The sequence below is a fragment of the Neophocaena asiaeorientalis genome, unplaced genomic scaffold, assembly GCF_003031525.2.
Source record: "Neophocaena asiaeorientalis asiaeorientalis breed wild unplaced genomic scaffold, Neophocaena_asiaeorientalis_V1.1 scaffold40, whole genome shotgun sequence".
Taxonomy (NCBI): domain Eukaryota; kingdom Metazoa; phylum Chordata; class Mammalia; order Artiodactyla; family Phocoenidae; genus Neophocaena; species Neophocaena asiaeorientalis.
In genome coordinates this window covers 12,222,200-12,243,951 of record NW_020185335.1, presented here as the reverse complement: position 1 = coordinate 12,243,951, position 21,752 = coordinate 12,222,200, and the positions used below count along the sequence as shown (strand labels likewise).

The 21,752-nt window shown below is 54.6% G+C and overlaps 2 protein-coding genes across 6 annotated transcripts in view; one reads left to right on the top strand and one right to left on the bottom strand.

Moving 5' to 3' along the window:
* The first annotated feature begins 279 nt into the window (after nt 1-279).
* Nucleotides 280-12,157, top strand: CIBAR2 (CBY1 interacting BAR domain containing 2). Its single transcript, XM_024735726.1, has 9 exons — nt 280-361; nt 797-852; nt 2,762-2,997; nt 4,817-4,877; nt 4,950-5,051; nt 5,995-6,099; nt 8,985-9,110; nt 10,895-10,993; nt 11,477-12,157. Exons 1-9 carry the CDS (start codon nt 280-282, stop codon nt 11,588-11,590), a joined length of 981 nt encoding a protein of 326 aa, XP_024591494.1. The 3' UTR covers nt 11,591-12,157.
* A 4,567-nt stretch (nt 12,158-16,724) lies between these two features.
* Nucleotides 16,725-21,752, bottom strand: part of KIAA0513 (KIAA0513 ortholog) — a 56,149-nt gene continuing 51,121 nt past the window's right edge. The window contains exons 12-14 of one of the 5 annotated variants that reach the window (XR_003001933.1): nt 20,032-21,599; nt 19,432-19,509; nt 16,725-19,260 (exon numbers count right to left, since the gene is read on the bottom strand). Coding sequence is in view for 1 of the 5 variants with exons in the window: in XM_024735805.1 (XP_024591573.1) it covers nt 21,550-21,599 (50 nt within the window). In the remaining 4 variants the exon portion in view is untranslated. Of the gene's footprint in view, nt 21,600-21,752 lie in introns of all 5 variants that reach the window. The other 4 variants (XR_003001931.1, XR_003001932.1, XR_003001934.1 and 1 more) reach the window with 4 other exon arrangements.

Genomic DNA, 21,752 nt, shown 5'->3' with positions numbered 1-21,752 from the left:
GACATTCTGTTTTCTACCTTCCCCTCTTCCCGCCCAGTCTCTTACTGCCGTGGCTGTTAGTCTCAGATTTCTTTTCTTTAGGTAAAACATAGATGCACCTAATTGCACACATCTCACGATTAGCAAAATGTACCGTACTTCAGTCAGCACAATTTTGTACGTGCTGTTCTATTTTCTTCTTTTTGTGTTATCTTTGTTTTCTTGCTTTTCTAGCAACGAGCAGATAGTGTTTATAATAAGGGGGGAAAGGCCAGTAAAATGATGATTAACACGTTTAAGATGTCCCTGTGGGCTGGTGCCCTGTCCCCTCGATTCAGCGACGAGCAGCAATTCACGGTGCTTTTTCGCAAACCCCTCCTGAGTAGCCAAGTCTCCTAGGAGCCTGGGTAAGGCTGCGTGGCCTTCTCGGAGGAGGAGCCCCAGCAATATGACCCATGAGCACAGCTGGGCGCAGGGCCAGCAGCCCTAAGTCCGGTCCCCGCACCTCCTGGGGAACCCCAGCGCTGCCAGGTCCACAAGAACCTCCATCTTCACCGGGAGAGTGGGAGCCTCTCGGCGACCCCACCTGGGCCAGCACAAGGCTGGCTGAGGCCTCCTAATCCGCTAGGGGAGGGTGGCCCGGGGAGAGGTTGCCTTAGTGACCAGCGGAGGCTCCTCCCAGGGTGACTTCGGGTGGCCACATCGCCTGGTAACCAGGTGGCAGCGTCCCTTGAGCCAGGACCACGCAGCTGCACCCAGCCCCGTGTGGCTTCTCCCAGGCCTGTGGGACCCCTGGGGCCCTGTCCGTATTCCCCAGGACCAGGACAGCTGCTGTCTCCAGCCACAGTGAACATCGTTCTCTCCAGGCGAGCAGCCCCACGCTGGCCTGGGTTGGGAGGGAGGGGGCGGCCGGGTTTTCGGGGCCAGACGCACCAAGACAGATGGGGCCGCCTGGACTGCTGGGGGGCGGGGGCGGTGGTAAGGATGCTCTCCCGCCCACACCACAGCCACCTGCAGGTCTAGAGACCATGGAGGCTTCCAGAATCTGGCCTCTGTCTGCTTCTCCAGCATTTTTGCCCACAGCCCTGAGATAGCTAAATTCACAGGGGCCACCCCAACTTCCCTCACTCATCTCTACCTGGAAAACCCCTCTTCGTACCTCAAAACCCCATCAGGCATCACCGCCTCTGTGAAATCGTCCCCGACCCCACTGCCTGCAGCCTGAATCTATCACTGCTTTCTCAACTTGCCCCTTACCCAGTTGTTTCCACGCCTGGCTCCTCTGGGGCTCACAAACTCGAGGGTGCCCCTGGACCACCTGATGGGCTTCTTTAAAAATGCAGCCCCCTGGACCTCGCTCACAGGGAGTCTGGCGGAGAGTGGGCTGGGGTTCTGCAGGCTTAACTTGTGTCCCAGGCAATTCTGATTGAGGGGGTCCAAGGACCCCACGTGGAGGGACAGGGACTGCGGCCGGCTGTGTGACCTGGAGCAAGATGCTTCACCTCTCTGGTCTCCGTTTACCTTGTTTGCAGGGTAATACACACGATGCACACTGCAAACTGTAAAGGGCTGCGGCAGTTAGGGTTTGTTAGGAGGACAAAGGGCCCTCCTCTCAGCTTCCAGCTTTAGAGATGTGATTAGAGGGATACACAGGTTGGGGGCTTTGGTTATACAGAGAGAGGATGGGGCAGTGACCACCTGGGTGGGACGAGGGGCAAGGAGAGGGTGCAGTGGTGCGAGAGGGAGGCGACTATCTGAGGCTGTGCCCCCTTTACTGTGCCCCCTTTACTGTCTGGAAGATGAAATCCAGCAGGTCCTTCACTCACTCCGTATTTTTTCATGGAGCACCTGCGATGGGCAGAGGCCCCAGGCTAGCGGCACATAACCATGAGTCAGCAAGCTCCCCCCAAGCCCGACCCAGAAAGACGCAGAGGGTGACAGAAACCAAGCACAACAGGAAGTGATACATGGTGATAAACGGCATGCCAGGAGGACAAACTAAAGGTTCAGGGCTGGGGGAGGGAGGAGGGACCCACGGGCGGAGCACGGGGTCTCTAGGGCAGTGAGAGTTCTCTGTGACACTGTGAAGGTGGAGGCAGGGTACTGACGATGGCACTTGTCAAAATCCACGGAATGTAGGACACCAAGAGGGAACCTTCATGTAAACGAGGGACTTTAGTTACTAAGAATGTGTCCCTGTTGGTTCACCTTTTGTAACAGAGGTCGGGCACTAAAGGGAAGCTGTTGATTACAGGGAAACCCTGAGCGCCGGGGAGGGGGTATGTAGGAACCCTGTGTATTTTCCACTCAGTTCTTCTGTAAACCTAAAACTGGTCCCCCCACCGCCCAAAAAAGTTTCTTAATAAAGATTTACGATGTAGAGAAGGGAGAGAATTTCAACAGCTTGGGGAAAAGATAGAATCTGGGGATTTCAGAGAGAAGAGGTCGTTGCGGCTCGGCATGCTTGGAATACAGACCAACTTTGCTGGGAAGATAAAACCCCTGTAAGGGCCCCAGGGTGGGAAAGGCCAGGTTAGGAGCCAAGCCCATGTTTGCACTCCTGCCCGGCCACTGACCAGCCCTGTGACCCCACTGGTCTCCCGCATCTGCCTTGACGGCCTGACCCGGGGACTTTGGGCATTATCCTGGGGACCGGACGCCTGGCCTGGGTTTGCCACCTAGGAGGAGGGCGGTGGGTGGGTGACCCCTGTTTCGCTGTCGTGGCCTGGCTGGGCGTCCGTGCCCAGAACGGCTCCTCTGACCCCCACCTCCCCAGGGACAGCAGGTGTGGGTGACGGAGGACACAGTGACCAACGCTGAGAAGTGCTTCGGCCAGTTCTACTCGCTGCTGGACGCCTACACCCGCAAGACAGCCCAGCTGCGTGAAAAGGCTGACCAACTGGTCAAGCAGCTCATCGACTTCACCAACACGGAGAACCCGGAGATGCGGGCCGTCCTGAGGAACTTCGCCGAGGACCTGGCCAAAGTGCAGGACTACCGGCAGGCCGAGGGGAGCGAGTGGCCCCAGCGGACCCATTTCCCGGGGGGATCTGAGAGTTGGAGCCGGCCGGCAGGGTCCACAGTCAGCAGACACATCTCCTCCAAAGGTGTCCCTAGAGTGAGGACGCTCACATCACTCCCTCCCCAGGGTCACACCGCAGTTTACAGGACTGAGAGCCTGGAGGCTTGTGGAGGGCAAGGAGGCTGCAGGGAGTTAGGGAAAGAATTAAAAATCAAAATCCCCGTGGGGCGTATACACAGTGGAATATTACTCAGCCATAAAAAAGAAGGAAATAATGCCATTTGCAGCAACACGGACGGACCTAGAGATTATCATACTAAGTGAAGTAAGTCAGACAGATAAAGACAAATACCATATGACATCACTTCCATGTGGAATCTAAAATATGACACAAATGAATTACGAAACAGAAACAGACTCACAGACATAGAGAACAGACTTGTGGTTGCCAAGGGGGAGGGAGCATTGGAGACGAAGGGTTAAGAGTTTGGGATAAAAAAAAAAAAACAGTAATAAAAATAAAATAAAACAAAACTCCAGCCAGCCCAGAAAAATCCTCTCTGCGATGGTAGAAAAGAATGAAACAGCTTTTCTATTGAATAAGTGATGGCAAAGACAGAGAAACCTCACGCCCCCTGAGGACAGGGAAGGGGACATCACCCTTTGTCACACAGGACTTCCTAATTCCACCTGGCGATTGGGTGGCCACCTGGGCTGGCTAATCATCTTTATCCAAAGAAAACTAAAACCTCATCTCTCTCTGACAAGCAGGTAGGTACAGCTGGGAGCCGGGCACCAGGCAAACTCCCTGGAGACACTGTCCTCCCCAGGTCTACAGTTCAGAGATGACTGGGCTTTCCTGGTTGTAAAACCAGCCAGAGGCTTCTTCAGCTTCTAAAGGCTTTATATCCATCTCAAAGGGACAGAGAAAGGATTTACAACTGCATGTTTTCTCAAAGGAATACTGCACGGAAAGGGAAGGGATAAGTCCCTTTCCCTTTCAGCACTTGGGAAAATTATTTCCTCTTTAGGTTTGCGTATACAAGAGCCATAAGCCATAATGGAGGAGGAAGGGGCTGGGTGGTGACTCCAGCTCCCCTGGCCCATTGGGGAAACCAGACTCTCAGGGGACCCCATCCTCCAGGCACCAGCCTCACCTGGGAACCTGTTAGAAAAATGCAGATTCTTGGGCTGCACCCTGGACCTGCTGAGTCAGAAGCTCTGGGGTGGTGCCTGGGGATCAGGGTTTTAAGAAGCCCTTGGGGGGACTCCTACACCTGTTCTACTGTGACACCCACAGGGTAAGCGCTTAACCCACACTAGCTTTAAGTGTGGCCATTGTTACCAGTACTGGTATTGTTTATCCTTGTGTCTAGTTTTAGGCTTGGCACACAGGCACCGACTCAGGGGCGTGAGGTGTCCCCCTCGCTGACCCTGCCATGTCCCTGGATGCTGCACAGCGCAGTCAGCTCTGAATTCCCCGCTAGTCCGTGTTCCAGGTGGCTCTGTCGGCATCCCTGGTGAGATCTAAGGCAGTCTGGAGAAATGAAATAGCACTGGGTCCCATCCAGTTGCTAAAAAACCGGGGGCGGGTATACTCCTTATACTGATTGTACAGGCCAGGAAACAGGGCTCAGCGAGATGCAACGTGTCGTCCGTGCTCACAACCCCATGGTGGGAGGAGGGCCCACCGTGCAGCTCCGGACATGCAGACGGCGCTCTGTAAATGCAGGCCAGTGGCCGTGCAGCCCCCCAGCATCTGCCTGGCTCCACCCGCTCTGACTGTGTTATGTCCGCGTGCCCCCAGGTCGAGAGGCTGGAGACCAAGGTGGTCAAGCCCCTGAAGCTCTACGGGGTGCAGATGAAGCAGACCCAGGTGAGCACGGCACTGCGGCGTGGGCCACGTGGGGGGCTGGGGCCGCAGGAAAGCACCCTCCTCCTTCCATAGGCTGAGATCAAGAAATTCAAACACGTCCAGAACGAGGAGCTCAAACAACTGGAAAAGCTGGAGAGACTCAGGCAGAAGTCCCCTTCAGAGAGGCAGACCATCGTATCCTTCCCGAGGCAGGGGCTGGGGGCGCTGAGGCCGGGGCCGTGCATCACCGTGCCCCCTCCATGGGGGCTGCTGGCTGACCTGAATCCCTAACGCCACCTGTTTCAGCCCCAGGCGAGCGTCACAAGTCTGTCTGGGGAAGGCAGGCTCGCACGCAGGTAACGAACGGCCTCACAAAACACTGAGGTGAGCTTTACCTGGGTGGGTGTGTGCAGGGCTCTGGGCTTAGGACAGGAGAGTCAGAGGCTCTGGGACAGCCAGCCATCAGCTGGGGCTCAGGAGACCTGGCTTCCGTCCCATCAGCGATGCTACTCAGCGAGTCAGAGACACTCCCCTCCACAACCTGCTTCCTTGTCAGGGTTACCTACTTACTGCTCACAGGAGGTGGGTACTTCTAGGTGGGGAAACTGAGAAAAGTGACTTGCCCAAGGTCACACAGAGAGCTAAGGGGCAACCCCCGACTCAGCTCTGCAGGCGTCAGGCTTTGAAATCCAGCTTCGTCACGTGCCAGGCCTGCTGTGGAGTCAGGCCATATAGATGCCAAACAAGGCAACCAGTAAGTTAATTACCTAAAATCGTTCCACATGCGGGAATTAATTATCAGTGAACGTGGAGTACCTGTCATAGCAGTAGTTCAGCTGAGCCCACTCTCATGCTTGCAACAATCCTGCAAAGCAGGCCTTACAGCCGTCCCCTGTTTGCAGGCAAGCACACTGAGCCTCAGAGGGGTTCAGTGACTTGCCTGAGGTCACACAGCTAACAAGAGGGTCTGTCCAAGCAGCAGCTGCCCCTTTCGCTGTGGTCCCACTCGGCCATTCCTTCCACAACCAAATTGGCAAGAGACTCCCACGACGCAGGACAGCTGGCCCAAGGGTGGGGTGAAGGGACAGAGAATGATCCAGAATGGAGCCCCCATGACACTTTGTATCTCTGGGGCCAGGCGGAGACCGGCGTGCCGAGGACCTTGGTGGATGCCAGCCGCACCTCCCACCAGCTGCAGGAGACGGTGGATGCCTTCCAGGAACAGAAGCTGAAGGACCTCCAGGTGGGGGGTGGTCGGTCCCCGGTCGGAAGTACTCTGGGCTGCGCTGTGGGTGAGCTCTAGTGGGTGTGCACCTGTGTAGGTGTGAGTGCAAGTGTGTTCCCTGTGACAGAGTGTGTGTGTGAGCTTGTGCCTGCTCGGCTCTCAGGGCCCTGACTCCCAGGACAGTTCATCCTGGCTTCCTCCTGGCTGTGGCGGGTAGAGGCCGGCTGCTCGGGCAGCTGTCCTGCTCAGCTGTCCTGCCCGGAAGCCAGCAGTGGCAGCCGTGCGCTCTCAGCACCTGGCCAAGCTCCCCGCCTGCCAGGAGAACTGGGCAGAGTCTGTCCCCCCAGCCCCTGCCTTTCCGCACAGGATCCACAAGACCCTCCTCCTTTCCTCCGCACAGCCCCAGGGGCACAAATCCTTCCTCTCTCCACCCCGACACACGCAGAGCCCCAGGCCCAGAGCCCCAGCTCTTACAAGAGGCCTCAGGGAGGCGGGGTCTTTAAGGGCAAGATGGTCACAGAGACCCCCGCACCCACTCTTGCCCCCCTGCCACTTTAGTCCATTTTCCAAACTGCAGCCCCAAGGATCTCACAAAAGGCAGCTCTGATTTGTCACTCTCCGGTTTAACACCCTCCTGTGCTTCCCTCATTCCAAGGAGAAAGGCTGAAATCCTCCCCAAGGCTTCAAAGCCCCAGCCCCGCCCTCCAGCCTTCTCTTGGACACACCACTCCAAGCTCCGAGGGTGCACCAAGACCTTTTATACCTCAGGGCCTTTGCACAGGCTGTGTCCTCTACCAGGAGGGCTCTGCCCTTACTCTGCATCAAGTTCACACCCGCTGTCCTTCAGAGAAACTCACCTGGACCCCCAGACCTGGTCCAACCAACTGTTAACACTCTCTGCTCCGCTCCCTCTGGGGGCAGTTATCCCAGGGGGTGGATTCATTGTATCTTTAATTCACTCGTGAATCTCACAGATGTTGAATACACACCTACTATGTGCCAGGCGCTATGCCTGAGGCTGAGGACACCATAGAAAGCAAAGCAAGGCCCTGTCCTCACAGAGCTGACACTCTTGGGAGAGAGAGTTCACGCAGACCCCGTGATGGTGTACAGCAGGGGAGATCTCACTGCTCCACACCACCTCCTATACTGCTCGTCCAAGCCACAGAGCAGACCCCCTGCCTGCCACGTCCCCTCCTGGGTCCTGGGCACCAGGTCTAGGGCCTGGCACTCGGTGGGTACTCAGTAAATATTGGGAAAATGAATGAAAGAATGAACGAACGAACCGAGTTGAAACAGTGGTAATTACTGCTCAAGCATGCATGTTGCAGGCAGAACCTAAAAGCACCAGCAGACCATTATCAAGCACCTGTTTTCGAGGCCAGCGAGAGCACACAAGGTTCTGCACTGTCGGCGGCCAACAGAAGCATGCATTTTAACATTTTAAATGCATTTTAAAATTGGGGGAATTCATTTGTAAGACATGCTTATCCAAACCTCCAAATGTTAAAAGAGATAAAAGCCCAAACTTGAAATAATCATTACCACTATATCAGTTTTAGGTCACGATTCTAATGAAATATCTACAAAATAACTGTCTGGCTCCTCTAAAAAGAATGTAAGCCATGCTTTCAAGCAGCGGTTCACTCACCTGAGCGTGCGTCAGAAATGCCCTGGCGGTCTCCTTAAAACGCACACGGTGGGCCCACCCTGGCGTCCCATCCGGTGGGCCCGGGTGGGCCGAAGAACGTGCATCTCTGACGAGCTCCCAGGTGAGGCTGGTGTTGAGGGGCCCGCAGGCCGAGAGCCGCGGCGCTCACTGAATCTCTCGTAGGGCTTTGTGAACTGGGACCACTCCTGTCCTTCCTATGCAGACGAATAAACTGAGGCTTGAGAGGATACGTCATTTCCTCGGGGCCACAGGCCGGCAAAGGGCAGGACGCGGCCTGTTGTCACCAGCACGGCCTCCCGGGGGCAGGACGGGAGGAGGCAGGAGCCAGAGATTTCCAGCACAGTCTTTGGCCCCCGTTCGCCCATTCCTTCTCCCAGGAGGCCTAGCGGCTTCCTCTGGCCCGCCTCTTCCAGGTGCTTCCCACGTGATGGGAAGAGGTGTGTTTCCAAACTGCAGGCTCCTCCCCCAACAGCAAGCCTGTTTCCTGCTGGGGCCTGCCACGTTGTAGGAGCTTGTGCTGGGCCCAGCACACAGTGGGAGCTTGTGCTGGGCCCAGCACGTAGGAGGGGACTGACACACAGTAGGAGCCTGTGCTGGACTTGACACAAAGCAGGAGTTTCCCCTCAGGTCTGGCACACAGTAGGAGCTTGTGCTGGGCCCAGCACACAGTAGAAGCCCCCGCTGGAGCCGGACATGCAGTAGGAGCTCTGTGAGCGCTTACTAAGCCAAGCTGAACCATCTGATCAAGAGAAGCCAACGTTTCCATCACTAATAATGTTTTGACAAGCTGGCTTATCGGGTTGTGGGCCTTCTGGGCCAGTAGCATCCCCTCCCGCTCCCATAAGACCCACTTCTAGCCCGTGGGTGACAGAGGCTGAAAGTCTGTAGCCATCAACCTGACCTCAGAATGAGAGAAGCGCAAGCTGAGTGGAGGAGCCCAGGTTGACAGAGCTGAGAAAAGGATGCCCCTCAGAAAGTCCACAAGGCCTCACACATTTCTGGAACAATCTCTGTGCAAGGCAGCTTTTGAACTATGGGAATGCATTATCTGTTCAACAAAAATAAATTAATTAGAAATAATATATTGAAATTCCACACCTAGGACCTGCCCCGCAAAGACAACTAAGCCCCCGCCCACACACACACACCCCCAATTGGTCCATGTCGAGATGACCCCAGGACATTCCTTCTGACAGTGTTACTTATGTGACCTGGGCGTCTCTCCCCATAGAAAACTTTTTCGGACTTTGTGACCATTGAGATGGTCTTCCATGCCAAAGCGGTGGAGGTATATTCCAGTGCCTTCCAGACCCTGGAGAGCTACGACCTGGAGAGAGATCTGGAGAGAGAGCTGGAGGTGGGTCACGGACATCTCAGCTCCGATTTGGGGGGTGGGGCTGAATTGGAGGTTGTTTTTGTCTTTTTCTTTTTTTATTGAAGCCTAGTTGATTTACAATGCTGTGCTAATCTCTTCTGTACAGCAAAGTGCCTCAGTTTTACACATACGACATTCTTTTTTAAAATATTCTTTTCCATTATGGTTTATCCCAGGAGATCCAATATAGTCCCCTGTGCTCTACAGTAGGACCTTGTTGTTTATCCATTCTATATGTAATAGTTTGCATCTGCTAATCCCAAACTCCCAGTCCATCCCTCTCCCTCCCACCCTCCCCCTTGGCAACCACAAGTCTGATGTCTCTGTCCGTGAGTCTCTGTTTTGTAGATAGGTTCATTTGTGCCGTATTTTAGATTCCACATATAAGTGATATATGGTATTTGTCTTTCTCTGTCTTGACTTACCTCACTTAGTATGATACTCTCTAGTTGCATCCATGTTGCTGCAAATGGCATTAGTTTGTCCTTTTTTATGGCTGAGTTGTTGGTTTTGTCTTGATAGAAGCAGTTTTTGTTGGCAACATTCTGCAGTTCCTTGAACTTTGAAGGCTCATTGTAATGAACTGTTTTAAATATCTGCCCCCGGGCACCGAACCAGAGGTGGGGAATTTCCCCAATACCTTCTCTCTGGACCATCCACGTTCATGACCATCACCTGGGTGCTTAAAAACAAATGAATCAACAACAACCAGCATCTCCGGGCTGAGGCCTGCTGAACTCCGGAGGGAGACAAAGTGCTTATTACCCACACCTGATGTGATTAGGATCTAGAAAAAGCCATCTGAGTTATCTCTAATGTGCTGCGTCACACCTCGTGGTGTAAAGCAGCGGTTGTTTACCGGGATTATCTTCTGTGGCTCGAGGGTTGGTGGGTTCAGCTGGGCTGTCCTCACTCCGGTCTTTCAGCCAATCCGTAGCCGGGGCCGGAGCTGTTTCCAAGGCTTCCTCGCCCGTGTGTGGTAGATGATGGCTGTCATCTGGGTCCAGGATGGGCCACGTGATTCGCAGAGTTCAGGGCAAAATGAAGACGTGGGCCCTTTGTTCAATAATTATTAAGAATTCCAAGATGGCAGAGTCCTTCTGAGCTGGGGGCCCTGGGCGACTGCATGAGCTGTACCCCAGTGAGGCCCATCCCGTCTGGGTCTGCAGTGGGGTCTGCAGCCTGAATGACTGCCCACGGCCTCTCCATGGGGCGTGGACTTCCTCACACCATGGCAGCTGGTCCAAGAGTGAGCATCAGAGAATTACGCTGTGTCACCTTCCGTGACCTAAGCGCCGAAGAAACTGAGCCTCCTGTCTGCCACGTTCTGTTCCTTAGTGCGTCGCTAAGGCCATATTCAAGGCGAGGAGGATTATAGTCCAGCTCCTGATGGGACAAGTGTCAAAGAATTTGTGGATGAGCTTTAAAACCATCGTAGGAGGGTCAGTGAAGGTTGGCTGGGCTCTGGTACGTTCACTCAACTCTATTTTGGTCGGGGGGCAGTGTGTTCTCTAATCTCCCTGCATGACTATGGACATGTTACCTTGCCTCTGGGCCTCAGTTTTCCCACCTGTAAAATGGGATGACAATGCCCACTTACCGCTCTGCAGTAGATCATATGGAATAAGAAACAGGAGACTCCTAGGCGGACCTGGTGTAGGTGGGGGTCCCTGCAGTTACCTGTGCACCGGCTTCTCGTCCCACGTCTTTCTTTCCGGCTGGCACCCCTTTCTTTGTTTCCTGACCGGATCCAACCCTCCTGGCAGGATTTTAGAGCCAAGATTCGTGGAGTTTATAGGCGTTATGACGCTCAGCTGCTCACGGACACCACCCTGTCCCCGGCTGTCCCGTGGTTTCTCGTCCAAGTGAGCACTGGGGGGCGGGGCGTAACACCTGTGACAAGGTGAAGAGACCAGAGACCAGAGGCTGGCTGAGAACTCGGGTCTGAGAAGGGAGTGCTGCTTGGGGAGTGGGAGGGAGGCCCTGAATCTGACCTGGACCTGCCTGAAGCAGACTCAGGGAACCACAGTGTGGTGAGGGGCATCTCATGCTTTCTGAATAATTCTCTTGAAAGGCAGCGGAGGAAGTATGGTCCCCAGCCAGACTGCCTGGGTCCAAACCCACTGCTCCCAAGCTGTGTGACCCTGGGAAAGTTCCTTAACCTCTCTGTGCCTTGGATCCCTCACCTGCAAAGTGGGGCCAATGATAGTAACCCCCTCAAAGGGCTGTGGTATTAGGCGAACACATCTACCCGAAACATTCAGGAAACAATGCTTGTCACTGTCATTATTATTATTGCTGTGATGGTGATGATGATTTTGTTGTTGTTATGTATTTCTTTTACTTAGAGCACCCAGAGCACCATACGGAGCCAGAGAAAAGAAGCAGCCAGTGAGGACAAGTCTGCCGAGGAGGACCCCGTGGAGGACCTCAGGGGACAGGGGAAGGGGCTCCATCGCTAGGACGAGAACTCCCCAGTCAGGATAAGGGGGCTGAGGCTGGATGCTCGGAGGCTCTGCCGTGTGCAAGTCCCATGTCCTCTGAGTCCCGCTTTCCTCATCTGTCTGGCAGGAATCACATCACTCAGCTCACAGGCTGCTCTGGGGATCAGGGTGCCCAGAAGGACACCTGGTACATAGCAGGTGTTCAATAAACGTGGGCGCATCTCACCCTGACTCCTGCTGGGTCTCATTTCCTGTCTTATGACTGGGCTTCTGGGTGTTTAAGCCCGTGTTAACGTGTGTTAGCGAACCAAACTCGGGTCCATTTGCCTGTGTGCAGTAAAGCCAATTTACTGACACCGGGTTGTAGTGAAGGAAAGGGCAGGATTTATTGCAGGCGCCAAGCAAAGAGTCCAGGCAGCTGGTGCTCAAAAGGTCCCAACTTCCCGATGACTTTCAGGAAAGGTTTTTAAACACAGGGTGAGGGAGGGAGTCTGTGGGGCGCGTTATCGGCTCTTGGACATTTTTCTTTTATTCTTTTTTTGTTTTTTTTTTTTTGGCTGTACCGTGCGACTTGTGGGATCTTGGTTCCCCAGTCAGGGATCGAACCCGGGCCCCCTGTAGTTGAAGCGCAGAGTCCTAGCTGCTGGACCACCAGGGAAGTCCCTTGTGGGCATTCTTCTGATTGGCTGGTGGTGAGGTAACTAGGCAGCATCCAGTTAACTTCTTCCACCTGTGGGGTTTCCGTACCTGCAAAACAGCTCAAAGGACATGGTGCGGAATATTATCTATAGCTCTTGAGGAGGAACTAAAGGTCCTTGGCTTTGTTTAATGGCTGAACTCTTATTATTTTGTCTTGCTTGACTACTTTTTTTAGCTTCTGCATTTTCTCATTTCTCTGATTAAATTTATTCTTTGGAACTCGGGGAAGGCCTCGGAGGCTAAAGTTTTTCTACAAACAAGAGGCAGGTGGAGGACATTGGGTGGGTCTGTCCCGGGAAAGCCCCACAGAGTCCTTATTGTTTGCAGGGCTGCCCTAACAAAGCACCACACACTGGGGGCTTCAAACCACAGAAATCTATTCTCCCTCAGGCTGCACTCCAAGATCTGGGTGCTGGCAGGTCTGGTTCCTTCTGGGGTCTGTTTCCCCTTTTTATAAGGACACCAGTCATAGGATCAGGGGTCCTCCCCATTCATCCTAACTAAATATATCTGCAAAGACTCTATTTCCAGTTAAGGTCACATTGTGAGTACTGGGAGTTAGGACTTCACATGAGTTTTGGGGACGCAATTCACCCAAACCATAGGGACGTGATGTGCGGGGATGACCTTGGGACCAGGGACACATCACAGAAGTGGAGGAGGGGTGGGGGTCCGCAGGCTCGGCCACCTGCCCACCTGGGCCCCCTGGGTGTGCACATTTGGGGAGCAAATTCCTGACAGTGGCTGGGGGCATCTGAGCTCTGGGTCACTCGGCTCTCAGCACACCTCCTGCTGCCTCCTAGAGACCTCTGCCAGGGAGAGGACGTCCTGCAGCCGTTCAGGATAAACGCTATGCTCTGGAGCCAGCTAGCCCCTGATTTGATTCCCCACTGCGGGTACCATGATTTCCTCATCAGCAAAGTGGTAAACAAAACCTTCCTCGCGGGTGTGGCGAAAAGGGAACCCTCCTACACTGTTGGAGGGAATGTATAATAAACTGGTGCAGCCACTACGGAAAACAGTATGGAGGTTCTTTAAAAAATAGCGTTACCATATAATCCAGGAATCCCACTCCTGGGCATATATCTGGAGAAAACTAATTCAAGAAGATACATGCGCCCCAAGGTTCTTTGCGCACTATTTACAATAGCCAAGATACGGAAGCAACCTAAATGTCCACTGACAGAGGAATGGATAAAGATGTGGTACATATATACAATGGAATATTACTCAGCCATGAAAAAGAATGAAATAATGCCATTTGCAGAAGCATGGATGGAACTAGCGATTATCACACTAAGTGAAGTAAGTCAGACAGAAAGACAAATATCATATGATATCACTTACATGTGGAATCTAAAATATGACACAAATGAACTTATCTACGAAACAGAAATAGACTCACAGACGTAGAAAACCAACTTATGGTTACCAAAGGGTTAAAGGGGGTGGCATAAATTAGGAGTATGGGATTAACAGATACACACTGCCATATATAAAATAGATAAACAGGGTCCTACTATATAGCACAGGGGTATCTTGTAATAACAGAATGGAAAAAAATATGAAAAAGAATATGGATATGTACAACTGAATCACCTTGCTGTACACCAGAAGCTAACACAACATTGTAAGTTAGCTATATTTCAATAAAAAATTAAATTAAAAAAAACCCAAACCTTTCTCATGGGATCATTGCAGGATTAACGTCTTCGCCACAGTGACTTTTATTTCCCAAGATCCGGCTCCAAGGCACCTCCTCAGGGAAGCCCACCCTGATTCAACCAGGAAGGACACTCACTCCAAAAATAACTACAACATTCTATATTTCCTATATAATAATTTATAAAATAACCTTATCATCGATTGTATTATATATCGTCACATTTACAGTATATATTTTTATACTCGAAGCATATATATGTGTGCACATGCATGCACAGACAGACACACACAAATGTACCTTTTTTTAACCTCAGCTGTGTCTGAACCCCACTGATAGTTTCTGAAGGAAAAGGACCTTACTTCTTCATCTTGTGGTCCTGGAGCCTGGTGGCACCTGGCACATAGTACGTGCTCATTAAAGGTAAGTTGACGGCACAAGGGGCCTCTCCCCTCCCTCTCTGGCCCCAGCACGCTGAAGAGACCAATTGTCCCCAATTCCAGGGTTGGACATCGGCCAGGAGCTTCCCTGGCTCTCTCTGTGTGCATGGTCGCTTGGGAGTAGGGACAAAATTCCTAGCTCCTCTCTTTGGGGCCCAGGAGGTGGGAGGTGGGGTGAGCAGGGGTGGAAGGAGCATAACTTTTGGGGTCTCTTCCTTTCAGAGTCCCAGGCATTGAGGACAAACCCACCCCACTGCTTCCCAGTGCAACTCGCGCAGGATCTGAGTACGGGAGAAAAGAGAGCACCTGCGGTCATTTCCTGTGACATTAAAAGGTGACTTTGTTAGTGAGAGGCTTGTTCCAAATATGGAAAGAGGGGAGATGCTTCTTTAGGGGAGCCGGAGCGTTTGTGGCACTGCGCAGGGGAGGTGGCTGCAGACAGAGCTGCTCGGCGCGAATTTAAGGGACAAGACTGTTACATGGTCAGGGTGCCCCGGAAGCCTCAGCAGTTTTAAGCGTCAATAAAGTCAGAAGCAGAAAGGTTACAATTTACAAAGGAACCCGATTTGAATGCCTAATTGTTTAAATTTCTTTTATATTTAGTGTCATGAATTTTGAAGAATATGCCTTAAATGGATTCCTATAACATTTCGAGAGAGAAGTTTCGTCGTTTTTCTTTTTCCTTTAATGGGCAGGACCCTTCCTACAGGTACAGCTCCCAGGTCGATTTATTTCCTCATCGGGACAAGGAGGAAAGAGATTGGAGTGAGAAGCACGTTTGCATTTCTTGCAGGAACCGCCTCGGCTGGGTGATGTTTTCCCTCCCATTATATGGATGAAGAAACTGAGGTTCAAAGAACAATTCGGCAAAAGGCACGCAGTGGGTTGGCGGGGAGGTAGAACGGGACCCAGGCTTGGGTCCCCATGCTCTTCAGGGTCCTTGCTGCCTTCAGAGGGGTCCTTACCTGTCACCAGGAGTTGCCTGTGAATCCAGCCCCTGGCCTTCAGCTGCTGGACTCCCCTGGCACCAGAGGAAAAGTCAGGTGTGAAGGCTTCTACCACCCGGGCTGGTCCTCCAGGCTGGGTGGGAGAACCAGAGACAGGGCTGTCCGGCCCCCGCCCCACTGATCATCAGGGCACATACCCCAGCCCACCTCAGGTGGCCAGGCCAGGGCTGGGGGACCTGCCTGCACCTTTGCCCTGGGAACCATCCCACCCGGGGCCCCTGGAACTGAGTCCACTGCTCCAGGTACCAAGGACACTTCCTCTAGGCCCTGTGCTGGTCCTCAGGCTTACCTCCCGGATCTGTTAGTCTGGAGAGTTAGAACATGGCTATTGACCTCTTATAATCAGGAAAAAAGAAAGCCCAAAATTTCACAAAATACGTCTGTCAAACCAAGTTGTAAGGGATGATGAAGGTGTCCTGTGTGTGTCAGGCGGGGGTGGTGATCACATTCTACTCACAGCCCCCCGACCCCCAAAAGCAAGAAGTGAGGCAGCTGTGGCTCAAAGGCGAGACCAGGATATCAGCTGGAAGGGGCTGGAGGCATCCTGGAGGCCAAGGCCCCTCTGTACACTAACACACCCCGGCGGTGACTCAGCGGACACGCCCTCTGCCCATCGGTTTGGCCACGACACACACACGTCTGCACAAGACCCAGCTGCTCAGCCTAAGTGGGGAGAACGTCTATTTGACCCTAGAAAAAGGTGTTTTCTCTGTCGTCACTGAGAAGATTGCAAATTCTGTAAAAAAAAAAAAAAAAAAAGTGTGCTCACGGAGATGTGAAAACAAAAATTCAACAGACTGACTTCTTTTTTTTAAGAATTTATTTCAGTTTCTGCCTTCTGACAATCTGAGGTGAAATATATAGACGGTTTTTTTTTCTTCACAGGAAACAGATTTGATTTTAGCACTGTTCTGAGAGCTTGACCTTGAAACTTTCTCCACCTGAAAATATAGTTTGTAGAACATCGCCTCGTGGGACACGAAATTGCGTGAGTGTACATATAACATACCTGCATCACGGACCCCGGCTTCTGGGCCACTAAGGGCAATGCGTGGATATGGCCAAGGCAAGTTCAGGTCCGAGACCAATGGGTGGGAGAGAAACAGGGGATGCACGTGGGAGACCTTCCTGAAGCCCCAGAGGCCACAGTGAGAGCCACGGAGCTCTCGAGCTGACAGGTCTTAAGGGCAGGTACCTGCCATTTGAGTTCGAGCCTTTCCTACTGTTCAAATGGTCAGCCCGTCCATCTCAAGGCGTCCACGGGAACCTAAGCAAGCCTCCAGCACAGGGACAGATCAGGGCCCGCATGTGCAGCCTGTGTGTGGGAACCGGGCCTGCTGACCTGCTGAGCACTTCCCTTTCATTTCCGCGAGTGCACCGTCCAGGACCAAGGTGGGGACAGGCACAGCCCCCCGGGGTCCGAGGGGCATCACAGCAGCAGGAGCCCTCCTTCCAGCTCAGCGACCCCGTCTGTGCTACAAAGGAGGGCGCCAAGCGACAGCGTCCTGGTCTGACCCTGCGGGACAAGCGAGGATGCAGGGTCACCCCTGCCTGCACAGAGGTCCTGCGGGAAGTGATGGGAAGACGGGCAAACCCAGACCATCCTGACTCGCTCCTGGAAATGACAAGGTGTTCCTTCTCCAATAGTAACCGAGAACTCTAGAGCGGGAGCAGTGTCCCCTCGACTCCTGGGGACACAGCCAGGGGGAAGGTTCCCCGCCGCAGCCCTTCACTCATCTCAAGCTCAGACAGACCAGCCAACTCAGGGACACAGGCCAGCGCCAGGACACCCAGGGACGAGGTGGGCCGGCCACCCTAGGCGCTTGCTGGGGAGGGACTGCAGGGAGATGGTGTCAGAACGAGGCCGGGGGGGCCAACCATGTGGAGGGTCTTGGTGTTGAGGGTGCTCCTGGGTGGGAACCATCTGGAGAACCCACACAGGCCTGTTCCCGGCCGCCGGGCGACAAGGACGTACTGGGACATGTGACTTGACTAAGGCCTGACTCCAGCCCAGGTCTGAACGTTGCACACCAGCCAGTTAGGGGCACTTGTCACCGATGCCATTCCCCTGTACGAACTCAGCTTCAAAGGCTTTTCTAGCGAAACTCACTCTCAAGAATCGTAAAAAGGGATCAGTGATTTGCAGGAAGACGGGGAGATGGCTGAGTGGCAGGAACAGTGGTTCAAGGAAACTAAAAGGCCGTGGTGGGGTGCTGCGAGAAGAACCCCGGGACCGAGGGGTCGTGGGCCCCCACCCCCACAGCTCTGCCTGTGGCTGAGGAAGAGGGTGGCCAGGGGGTGACAAGCCTGGGACCGCCCGGCTGCTACCCCTCCCCCGAGGCTGGTGCCGGGCCCTTCTCCCCCTGCTTCCCAAGCTCCCTACTGTTCTGGCAAATGACTCAGGCCCCTGGCTGCCCAGCTGTCTCAATTGTAGGTGATTTGGCCATACAGCTGATCTAACCGCACCGACCTGCTGGGATCCCCACTAGCTGAAAAGCCAACTCGTCGGGGTGCAGCAACGCCCAGGAAGGTCAGGCTTGTAGCTGCAGCCCTGACTGCCGGTCACGGTCACCTGGGTTCAACAGAACTCCTCGCAAGCCCCCTTGTGGCGTGAACACTGCACTTCTCACACTGAGAGGCTGCGATTCCAAGTGCTCTGGGTGATAAGCCAACCCACTTAAAACAGCCGACGGGAAAGCAACCCTCAAGGCTGCCACCTTCTCTCCACGGCAATGAACTTTACCGTCTAACCGGGCAGGGAGAGGCGAGTACGGGCTCCACTGGTTCCAGCTTCCGGGAAGGAGGAAAGAGAAAGGTCAGGCGGCACCTCTGACTCCAGTTCTGGGTCTCTGCCCTAAACCCAGCGTGGGGCTTGCCCGTGACACTGACCGTCCCGGGTTTCACTGGAGCACAAAACTCGCGAATTGGACTCTCTCCAGCCCTCCTTTTGGCAACTTAAGAGCTCCTTGGTCTGCTTTTTTCCCCTTTCGGCGATAGGAAAATCATGGTCTACTCCCTTTCACTGTACAAAGAACTTACAATAGCAGAACTTGGTTCTCCTGCCTTTGATTAAACGTGCGTACACAGCAGATATGATCTGAATACTAGCACAGCCCCTCTTAAACATCTAACGATATTGCTAAAACTGCAACAAAGGCTGAAGACGTACAAAGCCACATCTCGACATCATCCTATTTCCAAAGCAGGGTACTTTTTACTTGGGAGAATTAGCTGTTTTGGGCTCATTACGATTCACATAGCCCTGAAGGGCAGACAGCAGGAGACTGAGATGCCATTGCTAACACAGTCCTTCGAAGCTCCTGGCTTGGGACCCCGAACCTACTGGGACTGGAAACTCTCCTCGTGGATATGACCCGACGCTTCCTGCCCCGAGTCTAAGGGTCCTGAGTTTCCAGGGAGGGCCACCGGAGCTCTTTCTCCAAAGCCTCCTGTGTGTACGGCGGGGTGAGACTTCTCCGCCCTCAGACCTCAGAGCCCGCCCTGTGTCTGTCTGCTCGGCGTGGGCCTCGGAGGGAAGATCGTGCCACAGAGAGAGGAAACGTCAGCGAGGCAGGCTGCCGGCTCCTGCTAGGCACGCCGTGCGTCCTCCGGGTGACAGTGGTCAGACACTCTGAGGTGAAATGCTCGGCCAAAGGCAGACGCCACCAGGACACAGCAGGGCAGCCTCAGAGCCACCCCGACATTGGTCACACCACGAGGCCCACGGTCTCCGGCAGTGTCTCCTCGTAGGGCTGAAAGCAACAGGCAGCACTTCTGGGGTCAGACTCCACTCTTAGGAGCCAGATTTACACAAACAAGCGGAGAGGAAAAAACCCAAAGCGACCCTTGCTTCTACCTTCAACTGCTATTTCAAGAGGCCTGTATGGAAAAAAAAAGGTCTCAAGATCATCTTGAAGTTAAAGTGCCTGGAAAAGCCCGAAGAAGTCAAAGCTGCATTTTTCCTTCCAAGGCTGCACAGGCCCTCCCGCCCCACCCTGCGGGGAGAGAGCCGCCAGCTCCCCAGCACCGCTGGGAAGATCCAGAACTTACTGTCTCCCTCCAGAAATCAGACTGGATCGAACGTCCGTACAAAAATCTTCTATGTACAAGGATAAGTCTTTTGGGCACCTTTAGAATAAAATCTTAATGCATTTCAACTAACCACTAAGAAAGCCAACGACACACGGCCTCAGGGGGAGAGCCCTGCGAGGGCACGTGGCCCTGCTCCTATGGGGGGTGGGGGGAGCACAGCACACGCAGGGGTCGTAGTTGAACGTCTCAGGAGGGGCTGCGTTATCTTCAGCACGCACTGGAGGAGGAGCCCACACACCCGTCCGCTGGATGTGATTTCTCTGAAACGCGTTCCATAGAGACCCGTCCTATCACTGGGCCCAGCATCGGATGGAGGCGCTCCAGCCCGTGTGACCCGCCCCGCACAGGACAGGCAAACTGGCGACACAGCTGTGCTTTGTTTAGTGACACGGCCAGAGAGGCTGCCACCACACACACACACACACACACGTGCGCGCGCACGCACACGCCATCGCGAAAACAGCAGGGTTTCTGAAGCCCCAGCCCCCCAGGCCTCCTGGAGGAGCAGCTCACGCCAGCGCACTCGGGTCCTGCCGTGTTTCCTGTCATCTCTCTTACCATCACCCGGATGTGCGTTCCTCGGCTCATCAATGCACGCTCTGCTCTGGAACATTCCAGGGAGGCATCCCCCACGAGGGGAAACTTGGAGGGTCGGAGGGCTGGGTATCTGGTGTGTGCTTGTCATGCTGGAGGAGGTGTAGCGGGGACACGGGACGAAGGACCAAGGCGGGAAGGACGGAGCCCCGCTGGCCTCGTCGTCAGCACCCAAGAGCTGGGGCTGGGGCCGGGGAACCGGGCTCGCCAGGGAAGCTGGTGGCAGGCTGGAGGCCTGCTGGCCAGACTGTGGTCCCTCGGGCTGGTCAGCTGTGCCTGGTACAAACCTGGGGGGAAGAGCCCCGGCTCCCGGCACCTGAGACGGCGAGGGTGTGTCCGCAGAGTCCGCAGGGAAGTGGTCCAAGGGCTCGGGTGGCAGAAAGTGCAGGCTTCCCCAGGCGGCCGGGGTGGAGGGCCCGACCCTCCAAAGCCCCGCTACCCAGCCTCACACAGTCACCGCCACAAGCGGCCCCTGCCACAGTGCCTGTAACGCTGACACAGATTCTTTTGTCTTTTTTGAAATCAAGGGCAGCGCTGTTCACTTTCAGAAAGGGCGGTTGTCCTGAAGCTGCTGAAGAAGCTTCTCTTGTCTGTGCTTCGTCACGGGACTGATGGCCCCGAGCCACTCCCAGGGAGCAAGGGGCGGAAGCGTCTCCACTCCAGAAGGAAGCTGTCGGCTGAGCGGGGACATCTCAGACGGCCTGACACAGACACCTGAGTGCTACATGGGTCCAACACAGCCACTCGGAGCCGTGCCGTCTCCCGGCGCCCACACCCCTGACCGTGGCTGGGCCTTCTGCAGCCGGGAAGGCACGTCCTCTGCCCCAGTCTCTCTCCCGTCCTGGAATAGGGGGTGTCCCTCTCCTCCTGGAGCTTCCTGGGACTCCCGTCCCTGCTGCACGGAGAGGGGACCCGGAAAAGAGCCAGCACCGGCCGTGGACCGACGCTCAGAGGCCCCCGCCCCCTCTGCTTGGCCGCCGCTCAGCAGGAACCCCACTGTGGGAGGAACCCAATCCCACCCTGCCGGGGGGCCCCCAATCATCACTCCCGACTGCCCCGTGTCACTGGCGTGTGCCACCCCACAGCTGCCCTTCCCTACCCTCCCATGTGCACCCCAGCCTCTCCCGCAGGGGGCTACGATGGACACTGGCCCATCGTGGACCCAGCATCCTCCCTCCTGCGCCCCCTCGGTCCCACGTCGCAGGTCTGCCACTCGGGGATATAGAAAGTCACCTCGGTGTTAGCTGTGTAATCCCAGAGACGCTTTGGCACGCAGATGGGGGAGCAGACACAGGCAGAGGGGAGGCAGGGAAAACGGGCAACCAGATTCTTCTAGCCGCTAGTCCTAGGGCGGTGTGGGGCGCCTCTGGGTGCTGCCGATGTCATGCAGGGGCGGGGTGTGTGTGACAGCCAGCCGTGGGCCCGGGAGGGAGGCGCGCACCCACAGTCCTCCTGGGGGAGCCTCGGGCCACCTCCCGAGGCCTACTCGGCGGCCATCTGCTCGATGTGGTCACTCAGCAGCTTGTACTGCTCTGGAAGAGAAAACAACGTTATCCCTCGTGAGAGAGACGGCGACACGGACAGGCAGGTCCTTCTCATTCGGGGTGATAACAAAGCAGGCCCTCTCGGGCATGGTGAGTGTGGGCTTCTGAAGGTGTGCCCTCGGCCTGGCAGTGGGCTCCTTG

Excerpts from the sequence above, each read along its gene's own strand:
- CIBAR2 (XM_024735726.1), top strand. The coding sequence starts at position 280 with ATGTCCCTGTGGGCTGGTGCCCTGTCCCCTCGATTCAGCGACGAGCAG. Across the intron at positions 362-796 it reads TTTTCGCAAACCCCTCCTGA|GACCAGGACAGCTGCTGTCT; the intron begins GTAGCCAAGTCT and ends CGTATTCCCCAG. Across the intron at positions 853-2,761 it reads TCGTTCTCTCCAGGCGAGCA|CAGGTGTGGGTGACGGAGGA; the intron begins GCCCCACGCTGG and ends CCCCAGGGACAG.